The sequence below is a fragment of the Camelus dromedarius genome, chromosome 26 (assembly GCF_036321535.1).
Source record: "Camelus dromedarius isolate mCamDro1 chromosome 26, mCamDro1.pat, whole genome shotgun sequence".
Taxonomy (NCBI): domain Eukaryota; kingdom Metazoa; phylum Chordata; class Mammalia; order Artiodactyla; family Camelidae; genus Camelus; species Camelus dromedarius.
In genome coordinates, this window is record NC_087461.1 from 7,896,866 (window position 1) to 7,917,824 (window position 20,959).

The following is a 20,959-nucleotide window of genomic DNA, read 5'->3' on the forward strand; positions in this document are numbered from 1 at the left end:
TCTCTCAGTGATTTTAATTTTACACCAAGACCTAAGAATCCTCGCTAGAGTTTATCACTTCACCCTTTAAAAAAAAAATATCTTGAGTTCTGAGAAATTCACAGCTAAATTCCTTGTGATACTTTGCCAGGAGTTTTGGTACTGCTTATTTCTCATCCCCTGTGGTTTGTTATTTTCTATGTGTCTTTTTAATTGTCATCAAACATGCCTTGTAAGTCACCTCAAGTCATTTTTGGAAACAGGTAGAGAATTAGCTCTAATTTTTTAAAAAAGGTCATCCATGATTTCATAGAAATTCTTCTAAACCCTATTTGTTTGTTAACTTGACCAATTCTTTGGCTGACAGTTTCCACGGCCTGCAGGACAAAGTAAGTAAACGGCTTACCCCGACTCATGAAAATCAACAGCGGTCATGCCGTGTCTTCAGGAGGTGGGGCTTCAGGACCAGGCCGAGGAACCTCGCCTGTCCTCACTCTCTAAATTCAAGCACAAGCCTGAGGGACCTCAAAGAACAGCTAATGCCAACATAAGAAAAGGCTAATTCAAAACCAGTCTTTGGGCCAGCATGAACGACATCTGAATTTAGACTATTTCCAACCTATTATCCTGTATTTAATGTTATCAGGATGATCCACTAAAATTAAATACCCCAAGGAAACAACGTACCAAAATCACATTTTTAAGAGCAAAGTGAGAGATGAACTCAATCATATATACTCAGGAAAATTAATGCAAAAATTGAGTTTTACACTGAGAATTGTATTGTTTATCGACTGCTCACTCAATTTTGCTTGAGCCTTTTTATTATACCTAGTCCGAATTTCTTCAGTTGGTTATCAAATACAGTTCCCTTTTTTGAATGGTAGAGTGCCATCTTGGCACAGCCAGCTTCCAGAGCTGAGCTTCAATCACCTCGAGATAATCCCTCCATTATGAGTTAACAGAGACCCATGCGCAGTTTAAAAAACCAAAGTATTTTTGAAGCACTTATACCAAAAACAGCTGGCGTCAGAAATGACATTTGATATACACGATCTCCGTATTTTGTATTTAAAACACTAGTATCATGTGATTGTAATTGAGAAACCACACAGAAAGCCAGAGTTTGAGATAACCTAAAAAGAAATGGTATCTCATCTGATGAAAAACATTTTCACGCACTGAGGGACAGGGAAGTCATTCTAGCTTATACATGAGTTGAATTTGATGCTAACTAAACCTGTCTTGTTTGTGGCCCATCAAACATACATGGTACATCTGCTTTAATTATTAAAGAAAAGGCACGCTGACCAGAAGTAAATGTCCATGTCAAAAATAAAGATTAAATGCCTCCCTCCCTGGGACGCCAACGCTGGTCCTCCTTCAACAATAAGACTCCCTTCCCGGGTGCCAAGGCCACACTGCCTCGCTGTGTATGTGCTGATTTGGGTCTTTTTGAAACTTTGACAGAAGGTATCCCTGACTTGGTTAGTAGGCTGTTCTGACAAGACATAAAACTGCTGAAAACCATGCTTCTCCAGAGCAATTCCTCAGTTATCTGAGAGGCTGTCTTCTGGGCTGTAGTTCTCAGTTTGGCTCAAATAAAACTCTGTTCTATTTCTGTTATAGATGGTTTACTGATTATTTTCGCTGCCACACCACCAGACAGGATCTTCCCTAACTACATGGGAGGGGAGACACTGTGCTACTCCCCTCTGTATCTGTGGGAGCCTCACGCGTTCTCTGATGATGCTGAGAAACGTACCTCTGATTAGTAAAATATCCTTTGAAACCACATGAGACAGATACTGTGGGAAACTAACGTCTGCTTCCTTCAAACTGCTTGTTCCGTGAAGTAAAATAACCCATAAAGAACACTTAGCAGAGGGTCGTGGCATGTTGGAGGTGCTGAGTAAGTCAGGTATCACGGATGTATCGTCATCAAGTAGGACCCTGAAGAATAATTGCTAAGATGGTAGCCTAAAAAATTCAACCTACCTCCCCAAAATTCCAATAACTGTTAAAAAGGCCGAATTATAATTAACTCTGTGACGGTTTCACTAGTATATATGAAGGTGGTTAGTTAAGGTACTGAAATTTTCATGGTGGATAGTCTGAGAAGTCTGTATTATTTTAACTACACCCAAACCGAAGCTAAATTGACAGAAAAATTACAAGAAAATCCTCAAAGTAGGAAAAAATATTTTCTCTAGGGATATAAGGTTCTATTTTTCCAATGGAAAAATAATATTAAGAAAGAACCCGTTTCTGTATAACACATATGAACTTGCCCAGCTACCTGACAGGTATAAAAAACAAAACAACGACAGCACAAGAAACAGAGATGAATCGAAACAGAAAAGAAGAAGGCATTTCACAGAACGTACTTCATCATCAGAAGAGGTCGGTCTCCTGTGTTTAAGATCTATTTTATTATGTGATTTCTACACGTAGCAAAGCCCCTCCATTTCCCCTCAGCTTTATACATGAATATAAAAAGCTGCTGATTTCCATCCTGCCCCCCAGCCCCCCCGCCCCGGGTTAATAGGAGGCTGTGAACGGCGTCCGGCCCCCAGCAGCAGCGCTGCTTCCGCTGTGACTTGGCCTTCAGCTCTGGCACGTCATCAGGCATCCTCTTGCTGATTTCTCTTCTGTCAAAGGAAACCACGAGACATTAAAACAGCACCTTCTCGCTGGACATCTGTTCGACCGAGATCCCTTTTTCTGTCGGCGAGTTATGACCTTCCGGAGGCCTTGGCAAAAGATGTGGTTGAAAACCAGCATGGAGAAGCATGCCTTCCGTAGCTCCCTAGGCTGGTTTATCACTCTGGCTCCTGGGCATGTTACCCTCACTGTGTGAACGTTTCCTTCTCTTTCTTCTTTGTGTACAAATATTCCCACACAGAGACCCACGCAGACATAGATGCTCGCGTTCCCCCTGGAGGAGCCCAGGGGAGCCCTGCTCTCTCAGCCCTGTAACAGTGTACACAGCTGACCCTTGAACAACACGGGTCTGAACCACACGGGTCCACTTACGTGCGGGTTTTTTTCCCAGAGTAAATTCTACAGTTACTACAAGACCCCACTGGTTGACTCCGTGGGTGTGTGGAGGGCTGGCTCTAAGTTATATGCTGATTTTCCTCTGCTTATTTAAGGGTCAACTGTATACACTTTATTCAAAATTAGAAGTATTATGAAAATTATTCAAAAGCATCACACCATAAAAAGGTTTTCTGTCAATCAATAAATGATTCCTTCAGCTAACTTTGCATTTTTCATTAAAAATGACCTGACTCAGTAATTCCGTCCCTTTAGTCCCCAATCAAATAAAAGTCTACGTGGTATAGGGCTGAAATGAAACAGCAAAAAGTCTATTTGAAAGCAGAGACGAACCAGCACACTAAGCATACGTGAACTTTACCAGTTTCAGGAAATCTATGAGTTTGTGAGCGTCTTCGCCGGTCGAGAGGTCCACGAAGTCCTTGGGCAGCCGATAGCTCAGGTAGGGACTCGGCTGCACTGTGACTTCGCTGTTGGTGCAACGGAAGGCTGGGGAGTCCTTCACAAAGGGAAGAGGGGAGTCAGTGAGAATGCTCCTTTTCAAGTCTATTCTCCAGACTGAAAAAGAGCCTAGCCTAGCACTCCACTCTGTGTCCGCTTTTGTACTAGGCAGGGAAGGAAACACAATTCTGAAGCAAAAGCAAGCACCAAGATTTTTAAAAAACACTCCACAGACTCACAAGAATGTAAGAATACAACATATGTGAAGACAGAGTCTAGGGGAGCCAGGTGGACCCCTGAGGGCTGCGGTGCGGATGGGGGGGTCTCTCACAGGCTGAGGCTACTCATCTCTGGCGCGGAGCAATCCCAGACGGGCCAGCAGGCTTTACCACCATGACTGTTTTCTGCAGGCACACGGTTGGGAAGGGCTGCCTGAGAGAATAACTGTGGGGCAAACCAGGGCTCCGAACTCCTAACCCTTCTGTTCTTTTCTCATGTCATTTAACTTACTTCTTTGCGGCTCTCTGTCAGACTTTTATGCCTGCAAATGCAGGGGTCCTATTTAACGGGCCTTCACATTCTTTAACATACTTGCCTAGAGTCTTGCACAGGCTATTTACACGGTGCCCGGTGCCGTAAAGAATTTCCGAGCAGAGGCCTTGGGTGTGGGCTTCCCGGGCGGCAGCTGTCTAGGGGAGGGACGGCTGGAGTCCAGCAGATGGAGGCGGGCCGGGAGCTGGCACGGAACAGGACCACAGAGCCCTAGAAAGCAGGCTGTCTCTTGGGACAGACCAGCCATCTGACAAGTACTCATCAAACACCTACTGTGTGCTGGACCTTGTTCTCAGGATGGGAGAAAAGCTGGTCAGAAAGAATGGCAGAAAGCCAGCGAGCAAGCAAATAAATAAACTCACAAGACTGATCCAGATAGTAAAACGGGTTATAAAAACTAAACAACAGGGCGCTACGATGAGAAAAGAACCATGTAGGTTCCTTTTTAGACAGGTAGTCAGGTGAAGATAAAACTATTCTGTAAAAGGCAGAAAACACAAGACAGCAGGAAATGAAGCACTGAGCAGATAGGATTGCACACATAGTGCCCTCATTTGAATAGGCATGTTACAGACAAAATACAAACACTGGGTCTTAAGGTGGTAAGATGATGAGTGACTTTCAAATTTAATTTAAAAATGAGCATGCACTGCTTTTATAGGCAGAAAAAAAGCAAGACAAAGTTGTTGCTATAAGACGGTGTGGCTGTGGAGATGGGGAGAAAGCAGAGAGTGGCTGGGTGCAGGCAGAGGCTGGAGGAGGTCTGCTCTCTGAGACGGGAGATGTCAGAACACAGTTACTGCTGAGAGAGAGGAGCCGGCGGGAGGGAAGAGACTGGGAAAAGGAAAGAGGACAGATGGAACCACCAGGTCTCCTGAGAGATGAGGCAGAGGAGGAGGGACGCGGCCAAGTCTGTGGGTCTGATGACAATCAGATGGAGTGAGTTCTCACCAATGGATTCTCTCCTCCTAGGAGGAAAGAAGCGAAACCCTGTGCTGGGGAGGAAGACAGGAGGGACGGGACGGAAGTTCTGAGGGGCGTGGAGGCGGTGGAAGGGCCATGGTGGATGAGGGGAGAGGATGCTGGTGAGGGACACGCAGGCGGTAGTGACAGCCCGTGGGAAGTCGGGGGTTGGGACGGGGAAGAGCTCCCATCTGTGTGTCAGAGCGACACCCTTCTATCAGCCTGGGGCTGGCCAGAGTAAACAGACCAGGGTCAGGGTTCTCCCAGGTGGGCAGGACAGAGGAGCCAAGAAAAAGAAAAACAACAAGAAAAAAATCTATCAGGTGATCTCATTTCTTCAGACCAACTTAAGTGAATAAGTCACAAAGCACACCCTTCTCCCATCACCGCTGGGGGCCGGTGTCTCTGAGTGAATCTGTGTTCCTGCCCAAAGGACAAGCGAGCAGTTGCTCAGTGGCCTGAGAGGTTGGCTGTGGACCCTCTTCATCATCTCACCTGCTCCAGAGCTTCTCCTTCAGTAAAATCTCCCTTTAGGTTTCTTCCAGATATCAGCTCATCCCATGTAAACAGAAGCGAATCTGTCACTTCACCAAATGGATTAAAATCAATCAGCCACACCTTGCCCTGCAGCACAGACAGAAAGTCTCATGAGCATAAGATGAAACCAAGTCTTCTGTCTTATCAGAAAGGTCGTATAATTTTATCCAAAATATAATCTTAAAAACCTTATCGTTTATTTCAAATGGCAGTTCCTCCAAGTACCACCTGAGAAAGGGCCACCTGTCTAAGTCCAGGAGGCACAGACCCAAAGGGAAGGCAGAGGAGAGACCTAGAAGAGAGGTCCCTGACGGAGACATATCTTCCAACTCCTGCCCCAGGACACGGGGGGAAGTCACATCAAAAACCCAAGCAGGTAAAAGGACACCCTCACAAAGTGTTTCCCCCAAAGCAGGGTAGCTGGGACGCTTGAGGGTGTCTTCAGTTACCCTTCCCAAGGAAGCAGCTCTCAGCACCGTTCCTGAACCCCGAGAGGCTGCTGGAAAGGGCTGTTTTTTGTTTTTTGTTAAAACATACAAAAGACGTAAGAAAAAGCTCAGTTGTCTTTAATTTCAATGTAATAACTATTTTCTCTGCGTGATAGAACTTGATGACACAGGAAAGGGAGATGAAATTAAAACAACATATCAACCTTTGAAAGAAACAGTCTTCTCCAACTGAGAGAGAAGTGATGGACAGCGTGATAGGACCAGGTTCAGGGAAAAAATAGCTCTGATCTGGTCAGACCAGGTTAGTCAGAGACAGTGGCATCTTAGTATAAAGTGGGAGAGCACAGCCATAAATGAGCTGGGGAATCTGCAAAATCCTGCTGGGAAATCAGAGCCAACACATCTGATCACAGAGATGCACGTGCCATTTAGTAGATAAACGTTTCCTGGAAACTTCTGCTTTACACCTCTTGATCTTTCTCATTGAGAAATTCGTATAATTGGACTGTTTTGTTGTTGGTAGTTTTTTTTCCTGCAAATATGTAGCAATCTTGTCTTGATCAGACACGTGTGTGTAAAATTACAAATACCTAAGGAACTAGACTGCTGAGCCCGCACCACTAACACCTAGGACTATTTCTCATCTGGGTTCAAGGAAAAACTTAAGACAGATGACACATCTATTAGCACTAGCTCCAAACTAGAAACCTCTCGTGAGCGGCAGAGAACCGTCACAGGAAGTTTGTACCATATGCTGTTTGGCCAAGTGTCCTAGTTTTTAGGATCCCCAGGAGAAATCCTGCAGCTCCTTCTTGCCACTTGAGTTGCATCCTCACCTCAATCTGGTGCCCACTCAGACGTTCTCTCAATGTGTGAAGTAATGTCAGCCATCCATCAACCCCTTCGTACGATGTCAGCTTTGCTTTTTGGGCGATGACTCTGATGTCTTTGGTATACTGCATGTTATTTTAACAAAATGGGTAATTTCTAACCTTCAAACCCGTTCTACTTGAGTTTTTATAACTAGTAAAACCATCTCATTATATTTTTTCTTTTTTTTTTTAAAGAAAAAAAACTCGCTGCATCTGTATCAGGATATTGACTCCATAAACTAAAACTCTGCCACAGTGTGAAAAAAACAAATAAGAGCACTGCTGTTAGGACTGATGGCTGGCAGAATCTGTTCTGTGAGTCAGAAGCCATCCTCTAATCTAAAGAAAAATAAACCAGCTGTAATCAGGCCTAAAACTATCAAGATGAGGATTTTATACCTATAACACGTTTTTCATGTCATACCTTGGAAACAGGGCATCCTGAGAAGTTGCTGTAGGTGACCCATCAGGTCAAAGTGGCCACACTGACCTCCCCAATATCCACCAACTCACCACCCGCCTGATCCACCCAAACAAATCTCTGTGCACCAAACACGGTGCCAGGCATTGAGGTATAAAGATCAGTAACACGGAATCTACTCCTTTAAAGAGCTCAGTCCAGACCAGAACACACACACACACACACACACACACAGCGCCATGTAAGAAATTAGAAAGCTCTCCGAGACACATTGTTTTAAAAAAGTGCAAAAAGCAAGGTCCAAGTGTATATCATATGCTAACTCTTGTGTAAGAAAGATGGGAAAAAACTGAGCATGCTGCTTGGTTCTGCATCGAGAAATACCGCAAGGATCCAGCAGAAACAAAAAGCAGAAACAAACGGCACCCTGTAGCAGTGCCGAGGGGCGGGGGGAGAGCGGACCTTTTGTGTGTATTTTCACACTGATTTGATTTTTGAACTATGTGAATGTATTATCAATTAAAATTTTTAAAACTCTGCGAGTTCTGGAGCGGTGCCCGCCAGGGGCTGGGGCGGCTCACGAGAAGCCCGGGGCGGCGCTGGAGCAGCTGTGCGTCCTCGCTGCGGCCGTGGTCACACGGCTGGATGCGTCTGTCAAAACTCACAGATGCTACAAATGGTGAACTTTACGAAAACTGTATCTCAAAAAATCTGACCAAAAAAATTCAGCAGTTTTAAATGACTGAAAATATGAAAGAAATCAAAGCCCTAAAACCAAGACACTATGAAAAAAGGAATAGGCAGAATTGAAAAAGTCACCAAACAAAATCTGCAGAAATGAAAAAGTCTAGCTGGTATGACTTAAAACACAGTAAATAGGTTAAAAGAATCAAATGAGACGTGGCTGAAAGAGAACCAGTCAACTGGAGCACCTGAGGAACCGCACAGCACAGCACCGAGAGGAACGGGGTGGGGGAAAGGTGGCGAGGAGACGCGCCAGCACACCTCTCATCAGATCCCAGAGGCCGGAGGACAGAGAGGGAAGACACGGTATTTGAAAAAGTACCTGAGATTCTCCATAACTGACAAAAGAAATGAATTCTTAGACTTTGAAAGTATGGCAAAAAGACAAAAGAGAAAAATGGAAAGGAGAGGAAAGTCAACCACAATGGGACAGTGTGTTCCAGGTGCTGAGGCAACAGAACTGGTCAACTGACAATTCAGTACTCAGCTAAGATCGTCATTCACGCCCAAAAGTGAAACAAAACCTTCCCCAGCCAACAGCAGAGGGACTTAACTACTCAAGGACGTGCTGTCAGAAAGAAACTGGATCCAAAAAGCAGTGAAAAGCAAAAAGCGCTGGTGAGCAAAGAAACTGAACAGTGACAGCAATGCGAAATTTGGGGGATAAATCCAAAGCTGAACGAAAATTCAGAAATCACATGAGACCAAAATGGGTGCCAGGAACTAGTGTTCCAAGGTCCTTGCATTATGAGGGTGACAGGAGGTAAAATTAACTTTAGAGCTTATTAATTACCCATATTAAGATTTAATGATAACTACCAAAATAACAGAAATAAAAAGCCAAACTTCAAAATAACTGGGGGAGAGGGTGGAAAGAATAAAGAAAAAACAGTAATATAAATAAAAGGATTAAAAAAAAGCATAGGAAAGCAAAGCAAATCAGTCAAGAAAATACGCTGGAAAACATTCAAATATCAAATATGATCAATACAAACTACACTTGCCCGTTAAAACCAGGAACTGTCACTGAATGAAAAAACAAAACCCAGCAATACACTACTTAACAAGACACAAATGCACACCTAAAACCTAACAGCTAAAAATAAAAAGACTGAAAAAAGATACATTCTAAGACCAAAAGAAAACTAGCAACAGTATTAATCAGACAGAACACACTTTAATGCAAAAAGCACCAGTGTGTTACTAGGGACAGAGAGGGTCACTGCCTAAGGATGAGAATTCACTGGGAAAACAAAACCATCACGAACTAGTATTTGTTGAAGAACATAACCCAAAGTATGTAACACAAAAAAAGACAGAACTAGAAAGCAGGAGGTTTTAATATACCCTGTTCGGTAACTGATAAATTAAGTAGACAAAATTAGGAAAGATGTAGATTTTTTTTCATGCTTTTTAAAGTTAAAAAAAAAAAGTTTTTACATGGAAAAGTTGAAATATAAACAAAAGCAGACAAAATAGTACAAGGAGCCCATGTGCCTTCCATCAGTTTCCACAGTTCTCTTGTCGAATCTGTGGCTGGTTTTGTTTCATCTATAGCCCACCTGTTCCCCCAAATCTGTACTGTTTTGAAGGTATCCTCAGACATCACTTCATTCGTAACACACAGAAGATTTTAACATTATTAATATGTTTAATCCAACAAAACACCTACAAAATACTTCACACATTAGAAACTGTACTTTCATTTTTCAGTCACACACAGGAGAGTTATGAAAAAGTGACCAAGTTGCAAATCCATTCTCAACAATATCCAAGACTCAAGGGCAGACATATTCATCCCCAAAAGCAATGAAATTAGTAACAAAACTGTAACTATCACCAAAAAGAATCCATAAGGGGACCCGAATGAATCATTTTTCAAGTATCTAAGGTCGTTATTCTAAATTCCAGTTATGTGTTATCATTGCTCAAGGAGCTTCTTAAAATACACATTCCAAGGCCTCACCCCAGCCCTGCTGGCTGGGTGGCCACGGCTCCGACATACTTGGGGTTAGAACCCATCCATACTGAGGCACCTTGCCCAGGCACCGGCAGAAAGCAGACACATCGACGTGCACCAAGCCCAAACACACTCCAGTTACACTTCATGTCAGAGACCACCATAAAAGAAGAGTTAGTTCTGTCGCAAGAATGGTTGTAAAATTATGTGTCCGACATCGTGCACTGAGTGAATGCGAGTGAGCCTGACGTCATGGCTCATATCTCTTCTCAGAAGCTGTCAGGATGTTTGTACTGGCAGGTTTCCCACTTTGAAAGCACATGGCTGCTTTCAGTTCTGTAAGATCCCAGCAGTGATTACTTACGGACACGTCTAACTTCACTTAAGACATCTACATGACTCTCACCAAACCACACATTTCCATTGACTGGCTGGCCCTCCCGAACATCACAGCAGACCTGCCTGGGCGTGTGCCAGGGAAACAGGGAGAGACCCGGGCAAGCTACAAATCTGCAAATGCCATTAAATATAACTGCGTTAAGACAGAACTGCTTCAAGCTGAGGGCTCCATGGGCGTGTGCACGTGGAGGCAGGGCTGGGGTCTGGGCTGGCCCCTTGGCTCCCACAGCAGGTCTAGATGCGTGACAATGTGCAGATCCTGGTACCTGACTTCGGCGGATCTGCACCAGCAGATCCGTGTTGGTGGCTTTGTGAGCACAGCACCTGAGGGACATCTGGCCTAACTGCCTGCATTCCCACAGCTGAGGCGGGGCGAGGGCAGCGCCAACCACAGTGCACTCTCGGAGCCCGCACAACAGGTGACAGGTGACACCATGGAGTGCACTGCCCGGGGGACAGCTCCTGAGGAGAAAGACTTAGCAGCTCCTTTCCCAGCAGAAGTGCTCCAGTCCTGCCCACCTCACACCGCAGCTCAGAAACCGATCTGAGGGCTTCTCCTCCAGCAACTGGGGAGCAGACCCGGCCCCCAACAGGGCTGTGACAACCAGAGAGCAAAGAGGAGGCCCCCCTCAACACCCAGTGCAGGCTCTGGTCACCACGGCACCAGTCACACCCCCAGTCAAGGGGGTCACAGCCAGCACACGTGGAGGAAAGACGTGGCAGCCACTCACACTAAAAACAGCCCTCGCACAAAAGTATTAGATGCATGCAGGCTACCCGGGGACACTCTCACAGGAAAACAGCCCTCAAGACTGCAGCAGACAACTGTTTCTCCTAAATTCAGAGTCAGAGAAATATAAGTAAAATGAAGAAGCAGATGCCTAATTAAAACAAGAGAAATCCCTCAAAAAAACAATGAAACAGGCCTCTCCAGTCTACCAGATCCCAAGTTCGGAAAGGAGGTAATAAAAATACTGAAGGAGCTAAAAAAGGCTCTCGACAGAAACGCAGATCACTGTGACAAGGAACTAGAAACTACGAAGAGGAGCCAATGAAAATCAGAAAACTCAATTGCTGAGATGAAAGCTGAGCTAAAGGCAATAAACAGCAAACTAAATAATGCAGAAGAACGAGTAAGTGATCTGGAAGATGGAATAACGGAAATCACCTGGTCAGAACAGCAGACAGAAAGACAAATAAAAAAAATGAAAGCAACATATGAGACCTAGGGGATAATACCAAGTGAGCCAATTCACATAATAGGGGTCCCAGAAGGAGAAGAAAGATAAAAGGGAATGGAAAACGTATTTGAAGAAATTATGACTGAAAAATATAATTGCTTTAGGTTTAGTTATCTGTAACATGGGAACAAATGACACATACTTCACAGGGTTGTGTGGACTAAGGGAGGTCCTGAATTAAATAAGAATAGAGCTCTTCTGAGCTGCACACTCAGGGTGAAGGGCTAGGTCTACTCCCTCACTAACTGATTTGTTCCTGCTTTTGACCAGGCCAGTTCCCTGGCAGGTGGAAGTCTCCAAGGTAAGCTCCTTGAAGGTCGAGACATCATCTTGTTAGAAGCACAGCCTCTAACCTATCACAGGCTCTCGATAAATGGTGGGCGCGTGAGTGACCGGACGTGGCCGGTGTCTGGCTGTCAGAGGCAGAGGCTGGAATGGAGCCCTGAGATCCCACAGTTTAGGTCCCAGCCATTCCACCACAACGGCTCCCCATCCCTTCTCTAGGTTTGTTTCCACTAAGTTGAAATTCTGCTAGGTAACATCCCTCTTCTTTATCACAGCTCAATTTATAGCTCCCTTTCTAACTTAAGAGATGCCATCCCCCTTTAAGACAGAGAGGTGAAAACAGAGTAACTGATGTCTTCAGCTCCACAGAGGAGAGTAAACAGTTAAGTTATTTCAGGACATGACCATACAGGCCATATCCTTATGTCCAAAAAAATGATTCAAAGCTATCACAAGCAACACAACAGTGAGGCGACATGGGTGTGGAGAAGGAAAGAGAAAACTGTGGGTAACGTTTAGGAAACATACGGGTCACGTACTTAGAAAACACACCTGCTGTCCTCTGAACAGCTAAGTCAGTGAGCACCATCATAGGACCCTCAGTGACCCAAATTTCTCTTGCATGTCTTCATAGTGAAATCTTTGCTGCAAGATTTATTAGGTCAGGTTTTTGTTTTCGTTTCATTACAGAAGTTTCCATCACTTTAAGATTACAGAATAAACATAAATCACTCAAATCCTCATCTTCAGTCTAAAGGTACAAGTGACTCAATCACCTTTCAGGTGATTGAAAATAACCATCTAAACATCAAGTGACAAACTCCTGGCCACACCGAAGAGTGTGAACTGAACTATTTTAAGCAGGCCCAGACCGCAGGAAAAGGAGGGCAGAGGGTGGCGTTTAGCCGTCTGTTACATTAATAATCCCTGAACTTGCGACTCGTAATGATGGAAGACACCGTGTCTCCCAGTGTTAAGGATATTTTAAGGGGAGATTCTTGTCCACTGTGTATATCAAATACCTTAGTTGATTTCAGGAAATATTTTTTGAGCAGTGAGCCCTTCACATATAGAATGCCTATGTGTTTAAAGCATATCAAATATTATTTTTTACTTACCCTACTGTCTCTATATATATCGAATACAACTGCAAAGGAGAAAAAGACTCAAAGTTAACAGTGAACTACTATTTTCATGAACTGAGTCTCCTTTTGAAAATTAAAATACATTTTATTATCAGCTACTCACATAGAAGACTAGATTATTGACCTTGAGGACTTCATGCTTCTACATCTCAAAACTTCAAACTATAAAGAGGCATCCTGCAATGTTTCACTTCCATAATTTTGCTTTTCTTTTCTCATCCTCAGCCATCATCCCTTATATTTAAAAATTCAAACCAGACACCGACATTGCCTCAACCGGTTCACCATTACAGACAGGTTACCCACACTAGTGAAAGGTGCATCAGGAACTTACTATTTGATGGGGAATTAAATGAGCCAAACCTGTAGTAGGAAAGCATAAAATCTAGCTGTGCTTATGGCATGATTAATCTTTTTTAAAAGTCAAATCTGTCATAGACCCCAGGCTTGGCAAGTAGAAAAATGTAAACCACAGAAGATATAATTTGACAATGCATGAAAACTGTCTCATACACAATATACCTTCAGTTCTTACTAACAACTCACAAATATTTGCTTCGTAACTAGTGCTATCTGGTCATTCAAATAAAAAATCTAGAAAGGTAGGTAAGTCAACCAGCTAATTTTAGTCCTAATAACAGAAGCATCTGGTTCTCTGTAGAGACTCTCTGAGCTGTATAATAAAATACCTCAAAAGACAGGAGAGAGAACTGTCTCAGTATTAAAAAGGGACTCTGGTTAAAAAAGGTAAAATCAACATGCCAATCCATCAGCAATACTGTAATATAGCAAAATGCTTAAAATAGTTTTTCAAATCCAATTTTAAAATATACACCACTGTGAAATAAGGTTCAGTAACATGCATTTCACTGGGTCAGTAAAAAATACTCACAGTCTTCATCTAAGAATTTATACTGTATGTGTTTCTTGAAAAAGTCTTGTATGCCTCTGCAAATCTCTTCCTTTTGTTTAGAAATATGATCATAGTATTGTGTGTAGTCCCTCTGAGAAATACCTAACAAGAAAATATTTTATATTCTGTTAATATATAATATTCTTTTCTGAAACATCAAAATGTGATTTGAACCTCTTTTTGAAAGAATCATTAAAGTAGACCAGAAGACCAATCAGATGAGGCCTGCATTATACATTACTCAGCATTTTATACAGATATAAAACTTACCAGTTATAAAGGTTCATATGGACCGGTGAACCCTGAAGTTCCATCTTGCCATGCATTCTTACTTTAGAAATGGCAGTTACTTTTATTTAGTAAAACGGAAAGAATTCAAAGTCATAAAAATGTTTATTAGGTAAAAAATGAAAGAAATTTTAAACCTGCACACAGTCAGTTCATTTTTTCCAGTGAACTCTCTAAAAATTGGCATCCTTTTCCATTTTCTTTGAGAAAATGTGAAATATCTGTCACTGTATGTCTTTTGTGTTCCTAATGCATTGCATGGAAGCAGCCTGTTTTTCCTGTTCATACGTGCTGTCCCGCCCTCACAAGCCTGACGTTTCAGGCCATGGAAAAGTAAGCATTCCTTTCTTCAGAGTGACTTGCTGATACTCCAAATACACAGAAGGGAGTACTGTAAAAACTCCTTCAGTTTGCTCCACGTCTAGGAAAAAGTTCTCTACTCTAAAAGGAGGACTTCCATCCAATTTCTTAATCATATGTAGGACTCCTTTCTTTTTTGAGGGGTTAGTTTGTTTGTTTGGAGGGGGGAGGTAATTAGGTTTATTTATTTTTAATGGAGGTGTTGGGGATTAAATCCAGGACCTCGTGCATGCTAAGCACATGCTCTACCACTGAGCTACACTGCCCCCTGCCATGACTCCCTTCTTTAGTTGCACTTACATTGCAGTTTTTCACTCAGGAATATCTAGTAACACGATAAATTCGAATACCCCAAGTTTATTTTAGGTAAGTTAATACATGTCAATATCACATTAAATAAACAAAACAGTGTTGATATGATTCTGTTCAAATCACACTTTCTTGGTTGATGATCACGGAAAATGTGCTTAGACAAAATAAGAGCAAGTTATTTTCAATGTTTAACTTGGGAATATCATAGCAGACAAAATAATAACCTGAGAGGAAAGAAAATGGGCGGCTTTTAAAGTAATGCACATACTTGTTCACGTATTTTCTCTGGGTAGAAATAAAGTTCAAAAACTGCGCTTTTTATGATGCTTGAAATAAGCAGTGCGTTGCTAGTAATACTTAGGAAAGCCCCAAAGAGAAGGTAGGTGGTATTATACGCATCCTAAACTGGGGATGGTGAAGACCATCGCCTATGCCTCCGGAATCCAGACAGACATGATTTCCTGTAGGAAGGGAATGTGGCCTCATGATCATCGTCAACAGAGCATTCCAGAGAGTCAGTGCCAACTGCTTACAGGCAGCATCTGAGATAAAAACTGACTGTTACCCTGTCTTAATTACTAAGTAATTTATTTCCATCAAAAGCTTTTCTTTTTTTAACGATTACTTACAAAGATTAAAAAAAACAAAAAAACTCACCAATAAGCTTATTTTCCTTGACAAAACATCTGAACTCAGCCCCAGGAATTAATTCGCACCATTTTCGAAGGACAAGCTGCAGACAAAGGGAAAAAAAGTAATCCAACTATGTAATTAGAGGACATTCACTAGTCTAGTAGACAATTTGATGTCAAGACTGTGTCTTAACTGCTGTTATCAAATGGTTTTTTCAAAAAAGGCATCATGAAACATTCCTGACATGAGATGCAGGGAATCGGGTTACAATCTACTAGCCTAACAGAATAGGGGAACTTGTGTTAAAACTCTTGATGACAAAGAGCCTTTTTGTCACTTATTTATCATTTGGGGAATTCTAACATAATGCAACTCAAAGAATGACGAAGGTAAATCTTATCATTGTTGGGATGCAAGCTGCCCTGTAATTCATACGTTCCTTACTCCTTTACGAATATCACAAAATAAAATAACTTCAAAGTCATCTACCTTAAGCATCATTCTGTACTATTTACTCTGATAAAATTATTATGGCTTATCACAAAGACTCACTGTAACTCTTCTATGATTTTCCCATTATTTTAAGGTAAAACAATTCTACCAATGGCCCAAGTCATAAATGGGTCTTATTATTGTGATTGATTATTTAATTTGTGCAAATTCTCATATTGCTGCAATTTATAAATTGTATGGATGACAGATGTATGTTTCGGAGTTTGTTTTTAAATGTTCTTTGGAAAAAAACTAGTCTTGTCCTTCTGAAGTATTCACTAATCACTGCCTAGTGCCCCCAACCTCCCTCATCCTGGCACACAGCTCTCTGCCCCTCAAGACCTAGGAGATGGTGAATTGTTCTCGGCCCCATTCCTGGAATCCCCCAATGGGCCCAGTCGGTCCCTTCCTACTGTGCCTCCCACAGTTTCTCGTACATGACACTTGAGAGAAAGCCCATACATCCCTGTTGTTCTATGATAATTTGACACAAGTCTCTCTTCTGGGTCTTTTTAACTTTGTGTTCCCAGCACAAGTATGGAACACCTAGCAGGTGCTGAGGAAATGTCTGTTAAATAAAAAATGAAATGGCAAATCTCTAAGCAGTCACTAAAAATCATGATATAAAAAATATCTAATGAACTGTGAAAATGCTCATACTATGCCAGAAGTGGAGGAAAAAAAGTGGCATACAAAGCATCTCATGAAGAGAGTGTGTATACACACACACATACACACAAACACGCACAAACATCTCAAGGGAAGTTGAAGGCCAAAATGCTAATTAATACGGGTGGTAGATTCCTCATACTTTCTTGTATTTTTAAGTTTTTGATAGGAAGTTGCTTTTCTTTAAAAAAAAAAACCAAACTATTGTTAAAGTATGTCTTAGAAATTTAAAATGCACTGATTTCAATTTTCATCATTGTGAGTATTAGTCAAGTTTTACGTGTGCTGTATTTTTGAGAAGAACCTAATTATTAAATGAAGAGCCCCACACTAAAAAATTATCCTGTTGTTATCTATTAAAACCTGAAACCCACAAATATATTTTTTACGGCTACAGTCATCTTTATTAAAACAACAAAGAAACATGCAATTGTTGCAAACTGACATTAAGGTTTTGGAAAATCTGTGTAATCTTTATTGAAACATTTTGGATAGGTAACACATACACTGTGGTTGAAAAAAATACAAAAAGTAAAAAGTTTTTCGTGATCCTTTTGTTTTCTTCAGTATGCAATCTGTAAAATGAGTGAACAATATAAAAAAAATAAAAAGGTCCACTGGACCTAAATGGTAAAATGGTGATGACTACTTTTCCTTGTAAACCAGGTTAAAAAAGCTTAAACAGGTTAAGATGGACAGTTAGTATAAAGATGTTTCTTTTATTACAAAATAAAATATTCTATAGTATGTTCATACTGCATATATACTGGATGTATGTGTATATATATATATAACATATATATTTTATGTATATATTTCATAAATTAAAAAATTTAATGGCTCTAAGTTCCTAGAGAATTTAGTCCAAAAAACTGGATTCATTTCACTTAAGAATAAACAGCAATTCTCCAAACATCTTCATTTAGGATTATCAACTTCATCAAGATCTTTAAAAAAAGGTTCTTACCTCATATTCTATACAGGGATCTGGAGAATCATCAGTACAATGAATAAATCTTTGAGGCAAAAAAAAAAAAAAGCAATTGAATCTTGTTTTTATAGCATCAGTTTATGAACACACACTGCTTATATTTAAAAGGAGAGTAAGGTTTTATTAAAAGCATCCAGTAACAGAAAACTAATTCAAATTCACTGAATTAAGCACTAGTCAGGGTCAGGCGTTAGCCCAGGCACCCTGAAATGTTATTTCATTGGTCCTCAAAACAACCGTGTGAGCTACTAGAATCTCCAGTTTTCTGTCCATTTAAAAAAAGCTAAGACCCAGAAAAGACTACATACAGTCCCCAAGACAAGCCAGACTGTCTAACCGCAGTCCTCTCTGTGCCCTGCTTCCCGGCTGGACCGGGATCTGGTTCTCTGCCAGCATCAACTCTGCCATCTACAGCCATATAGTTAACCTAATCCTTCCCCTGTGTGCCATTTAAGAAATAATTCATAGAATCATTCATTCCTCCATTAAGTGTATTGCTTCTCCCTTAAAATAAACTGTCAGCTTCACGAAGAGTTTTTCATACCCTTTATTAAATCCCCACCTTGTCGGGGGCTGGCCAGGCCCTGAGTGCTCAAATGACTAAGAGTCGCTTGTCCTTCAGGAGGCTGGTCTAGTGAGGAAAGACTAATGAGTAGACAAAGAATTTCAAAACACTGCAAATGAAAATAAAAACACTCTGGCGGCACAAAGGGAGAAGTGATTACTCTGCTATGTGCGGGGAAGGGGAGCTGGGAGTCAGGAAGGCCTCATGCGACAGGGAGGAGGGGCTGCAGAGAATTACCGGAGACCGTATCGAGGGATGTGGGACGCGAGGGGAGAATTCGCCAAAAGATGAGGTTGGAGGGTTGGAGAGAAATTCTGGACAAGAAGTAGCACCAGATCATGAAGGGTCTCGCTGGCCCACTCAGGGAGTTGTACTTTATTACACAGACAGTGGAGGGGACAGGGTTAAAAGTTTCTAAATATCTGAGGGACATCAGAGAACACAGGCTTGAGGACTATCACAGCGATAATGGTGCTGGGGGCCTGGGGACGGAGGGGGCAAGTTGGGAGACAGAGACCAGTCAGAAGGCCTGTTGCAACAGTTCTCAGGAGAGACAAGGGTCCCATTAATGCAATGGCCATGAGAGGGAGAGGGAAAGAAGCCCTACATAAAGATATTTAGGAGACAAAGTCTGTGTTACGTGGTGACTGACTCAAAGTGCAGGGTGAGGAAGAAAGAGGCCGGACGACTGGGGTGGCTGGCCTTGAGGACAAGCTGGATGGTGATGCAAAGGCCATTTACTTGGACAGAAGGGAAAGCAGGTGCTGGGGGAGGGGGAGGGAGGAAAAGGGGAAATGATTACACCTGGGTGTCCAGAGTGGGACACATCCTGGCAGAACCACAGAGAGATGTCTAGTAAGCAACTGGAATAAGGAAACTCAGAAGACAGGGTGGAGTTGCAGATAACTGTCTGGAAATAACCATCAGGCGGTTGTAAGAATCAACGTCAAGGAAGTAGACAGAAGCAATCACCTCATGCAGGTGACAGAATTCTGGGGAAAAGTAACAACTGAAGAATAAGCAAAACAGGCAGTCAAGGGACATTTTTATGAAGAAAATACACTAGCAAACCAAAAAGTAGTTTTAAAGATGTCTTCGGCAATTCACAAGTGAAACTGAGCTTGAAAAGCTTTTAAATTTCCCTGCGTATCTAATTAAGTTGGAATTCTCTGCAATCATTTATGGTTTATGCTACAAACAATAACAAACAAATAATGTGGCTGGGTAAGAACGTCCAAAAATAAGAACTTTCATTGCCATTAACAGTTGAGAACCAAGGAATACAATCTGAATGACAAAGAAAGGAACACACAGGCTGCTTTGTTGAAAGGAGCAGGTTTTCGCTGTATTAGTGAACAGGCACCAGAGGAAGCATTTACATTTGCTACCTCATTTAATCCTTGCAACAGTCCTGGGAGAAAAGTGCTACTGTTATTGTCCACGTTCATCACACGAGAAGTCAAGGAAGTGGTGGCAGGGCACTAAGCTACACGTGGAACTGCTTCCCTCAGGGGCGGAGCTTCTAGAGCTGCTGTGAAAGCTCTCAGATTTCACTTAAAAAAACCCAAAAACCCACAAACACTGGATGGACCCTGAGAAGCACATATGACCTTGATCATCTCTTTCAATAGTTCTACATAATAAATTTTTCTTTATTTTAGAAGATTCCCTCACCTTTCCCCCCCTAGTTTAATAGCCTAAATATTTAAATTGGTAAAAAATTATATTGTAAAAATTACATATATAATAAAAATTCACCTAATCCTTATAACATTTTTCTTCAACTTTTTAAAATTCTCCATGAAAAGATGAAAAATGTGTCAAAAATCAATACATTGTTTTGCGCAATAAAAAATTATGTGCTAAGAGAAATTTTTCACAGGAGAGAAGAACGTTCACAATACAGTACATTTTTAAACAATAAAAACAGTCACAAAACTACATTCAGTACAATCTCCTCTTTTAAAGCATGCGTGACACAGTGATCATTTTCAGAACGTTGACAACAGTTCTTTCCTAGCAGTGACTGTTCATTTCTTCTGCTGCTTATCTGTAGATTTCTAACATTATACTTATCACCTCAGATACACATTGCTTTTATTCTGATGTTTAATTTTGAAGAATTAGAAAATACATAAAAGTACAAAGTGTACATGTAGTGCTCTTATAAGAAGCAGGCAATTCAAGTTTACTTTAAAAGTTAGTATTTCACATCTTGCAATATATACAAAAAAATCATTAACTTGTACACCTGAAACTAATATAATCTTTGGACAATTACACCTCAATTTTTTTCATAGTTAATATTTTAGCTTCCAACTAACCAGTAACTCTTTATCATAAAACTGAATTGCCTATCTTTCCTTAATTTAAATGTATCTAAAATATTCAAGAGAGGTGGGGAAAGAAAAATGACAAAGGAACTCAAATAAACAAAGTAACATGGCACTATCTTAATGGTTAATGTAACAGGACTACTACCATTTTAATTCTTGAAATGTGATTTTAACCATGTGGGTGCCATATTTTTTATAAATCTGATTATAGAGGATAGCTCTTAATACTATATATTATTCTATAAAGAACAGGTAGATTAAGGCTCTATATCTATCTAGTTTAAAAATTCTACAGGAAAACCAAAAGGAACATTTCCAATACAGGTCTTCATTATCTAAATTTTTTAATGCT

General features: G+C 41.4%; 1 protein-coding gene across 2 annotated transcripts in view; it reads right to left on the reverse strand.

Moving 5' to 3' along the window:
* Positions 1-2,392: 2,392 nt before the first annotated feature.
* The window catches only part of CDC123 (cell division cycle 123), a 43,054-nt gene continuing 24,487 nt past the window's right edge, over positions 2,393-20,959 (reverse strand). The window contains exons 7-13 of one of the 2 annotated variants that reach the window (XM_010993299.3): positions 17,683-17,731; positions 15,579-15,654; positions 13,941-14,063; positions 13,022-13,050; positions 5,491-5,619; positions 3,401-3,538; positions 2,393-2,630 (exon numbers count right to left, since the gene is read on the reverse strand). In XM_010993299.3, the coding sequence (XP_010991601.1) occupies positions 2,604-2,630; positions 3,401-3,538; positions 5,491-5,619; positions 13,022-13,050; positions 13,941-14,063; positions 15,579-15,654; positions 17,683-17,731 (571 nt within the window). In that variant the 3' untranslated portion in view covers positions 2,393-2,603. The remainder of the gene's footprint in view (positions 2,631-3,400; positions 3,539-5,490; positions 5,620-13,021; positions 13,051-13,940; positions 14,064-15,578; positions 15,655-17,682; positions 17,732-20,959) is intronic. The other variant, XM_064479354.1, reaches the window with a different exon arrangement.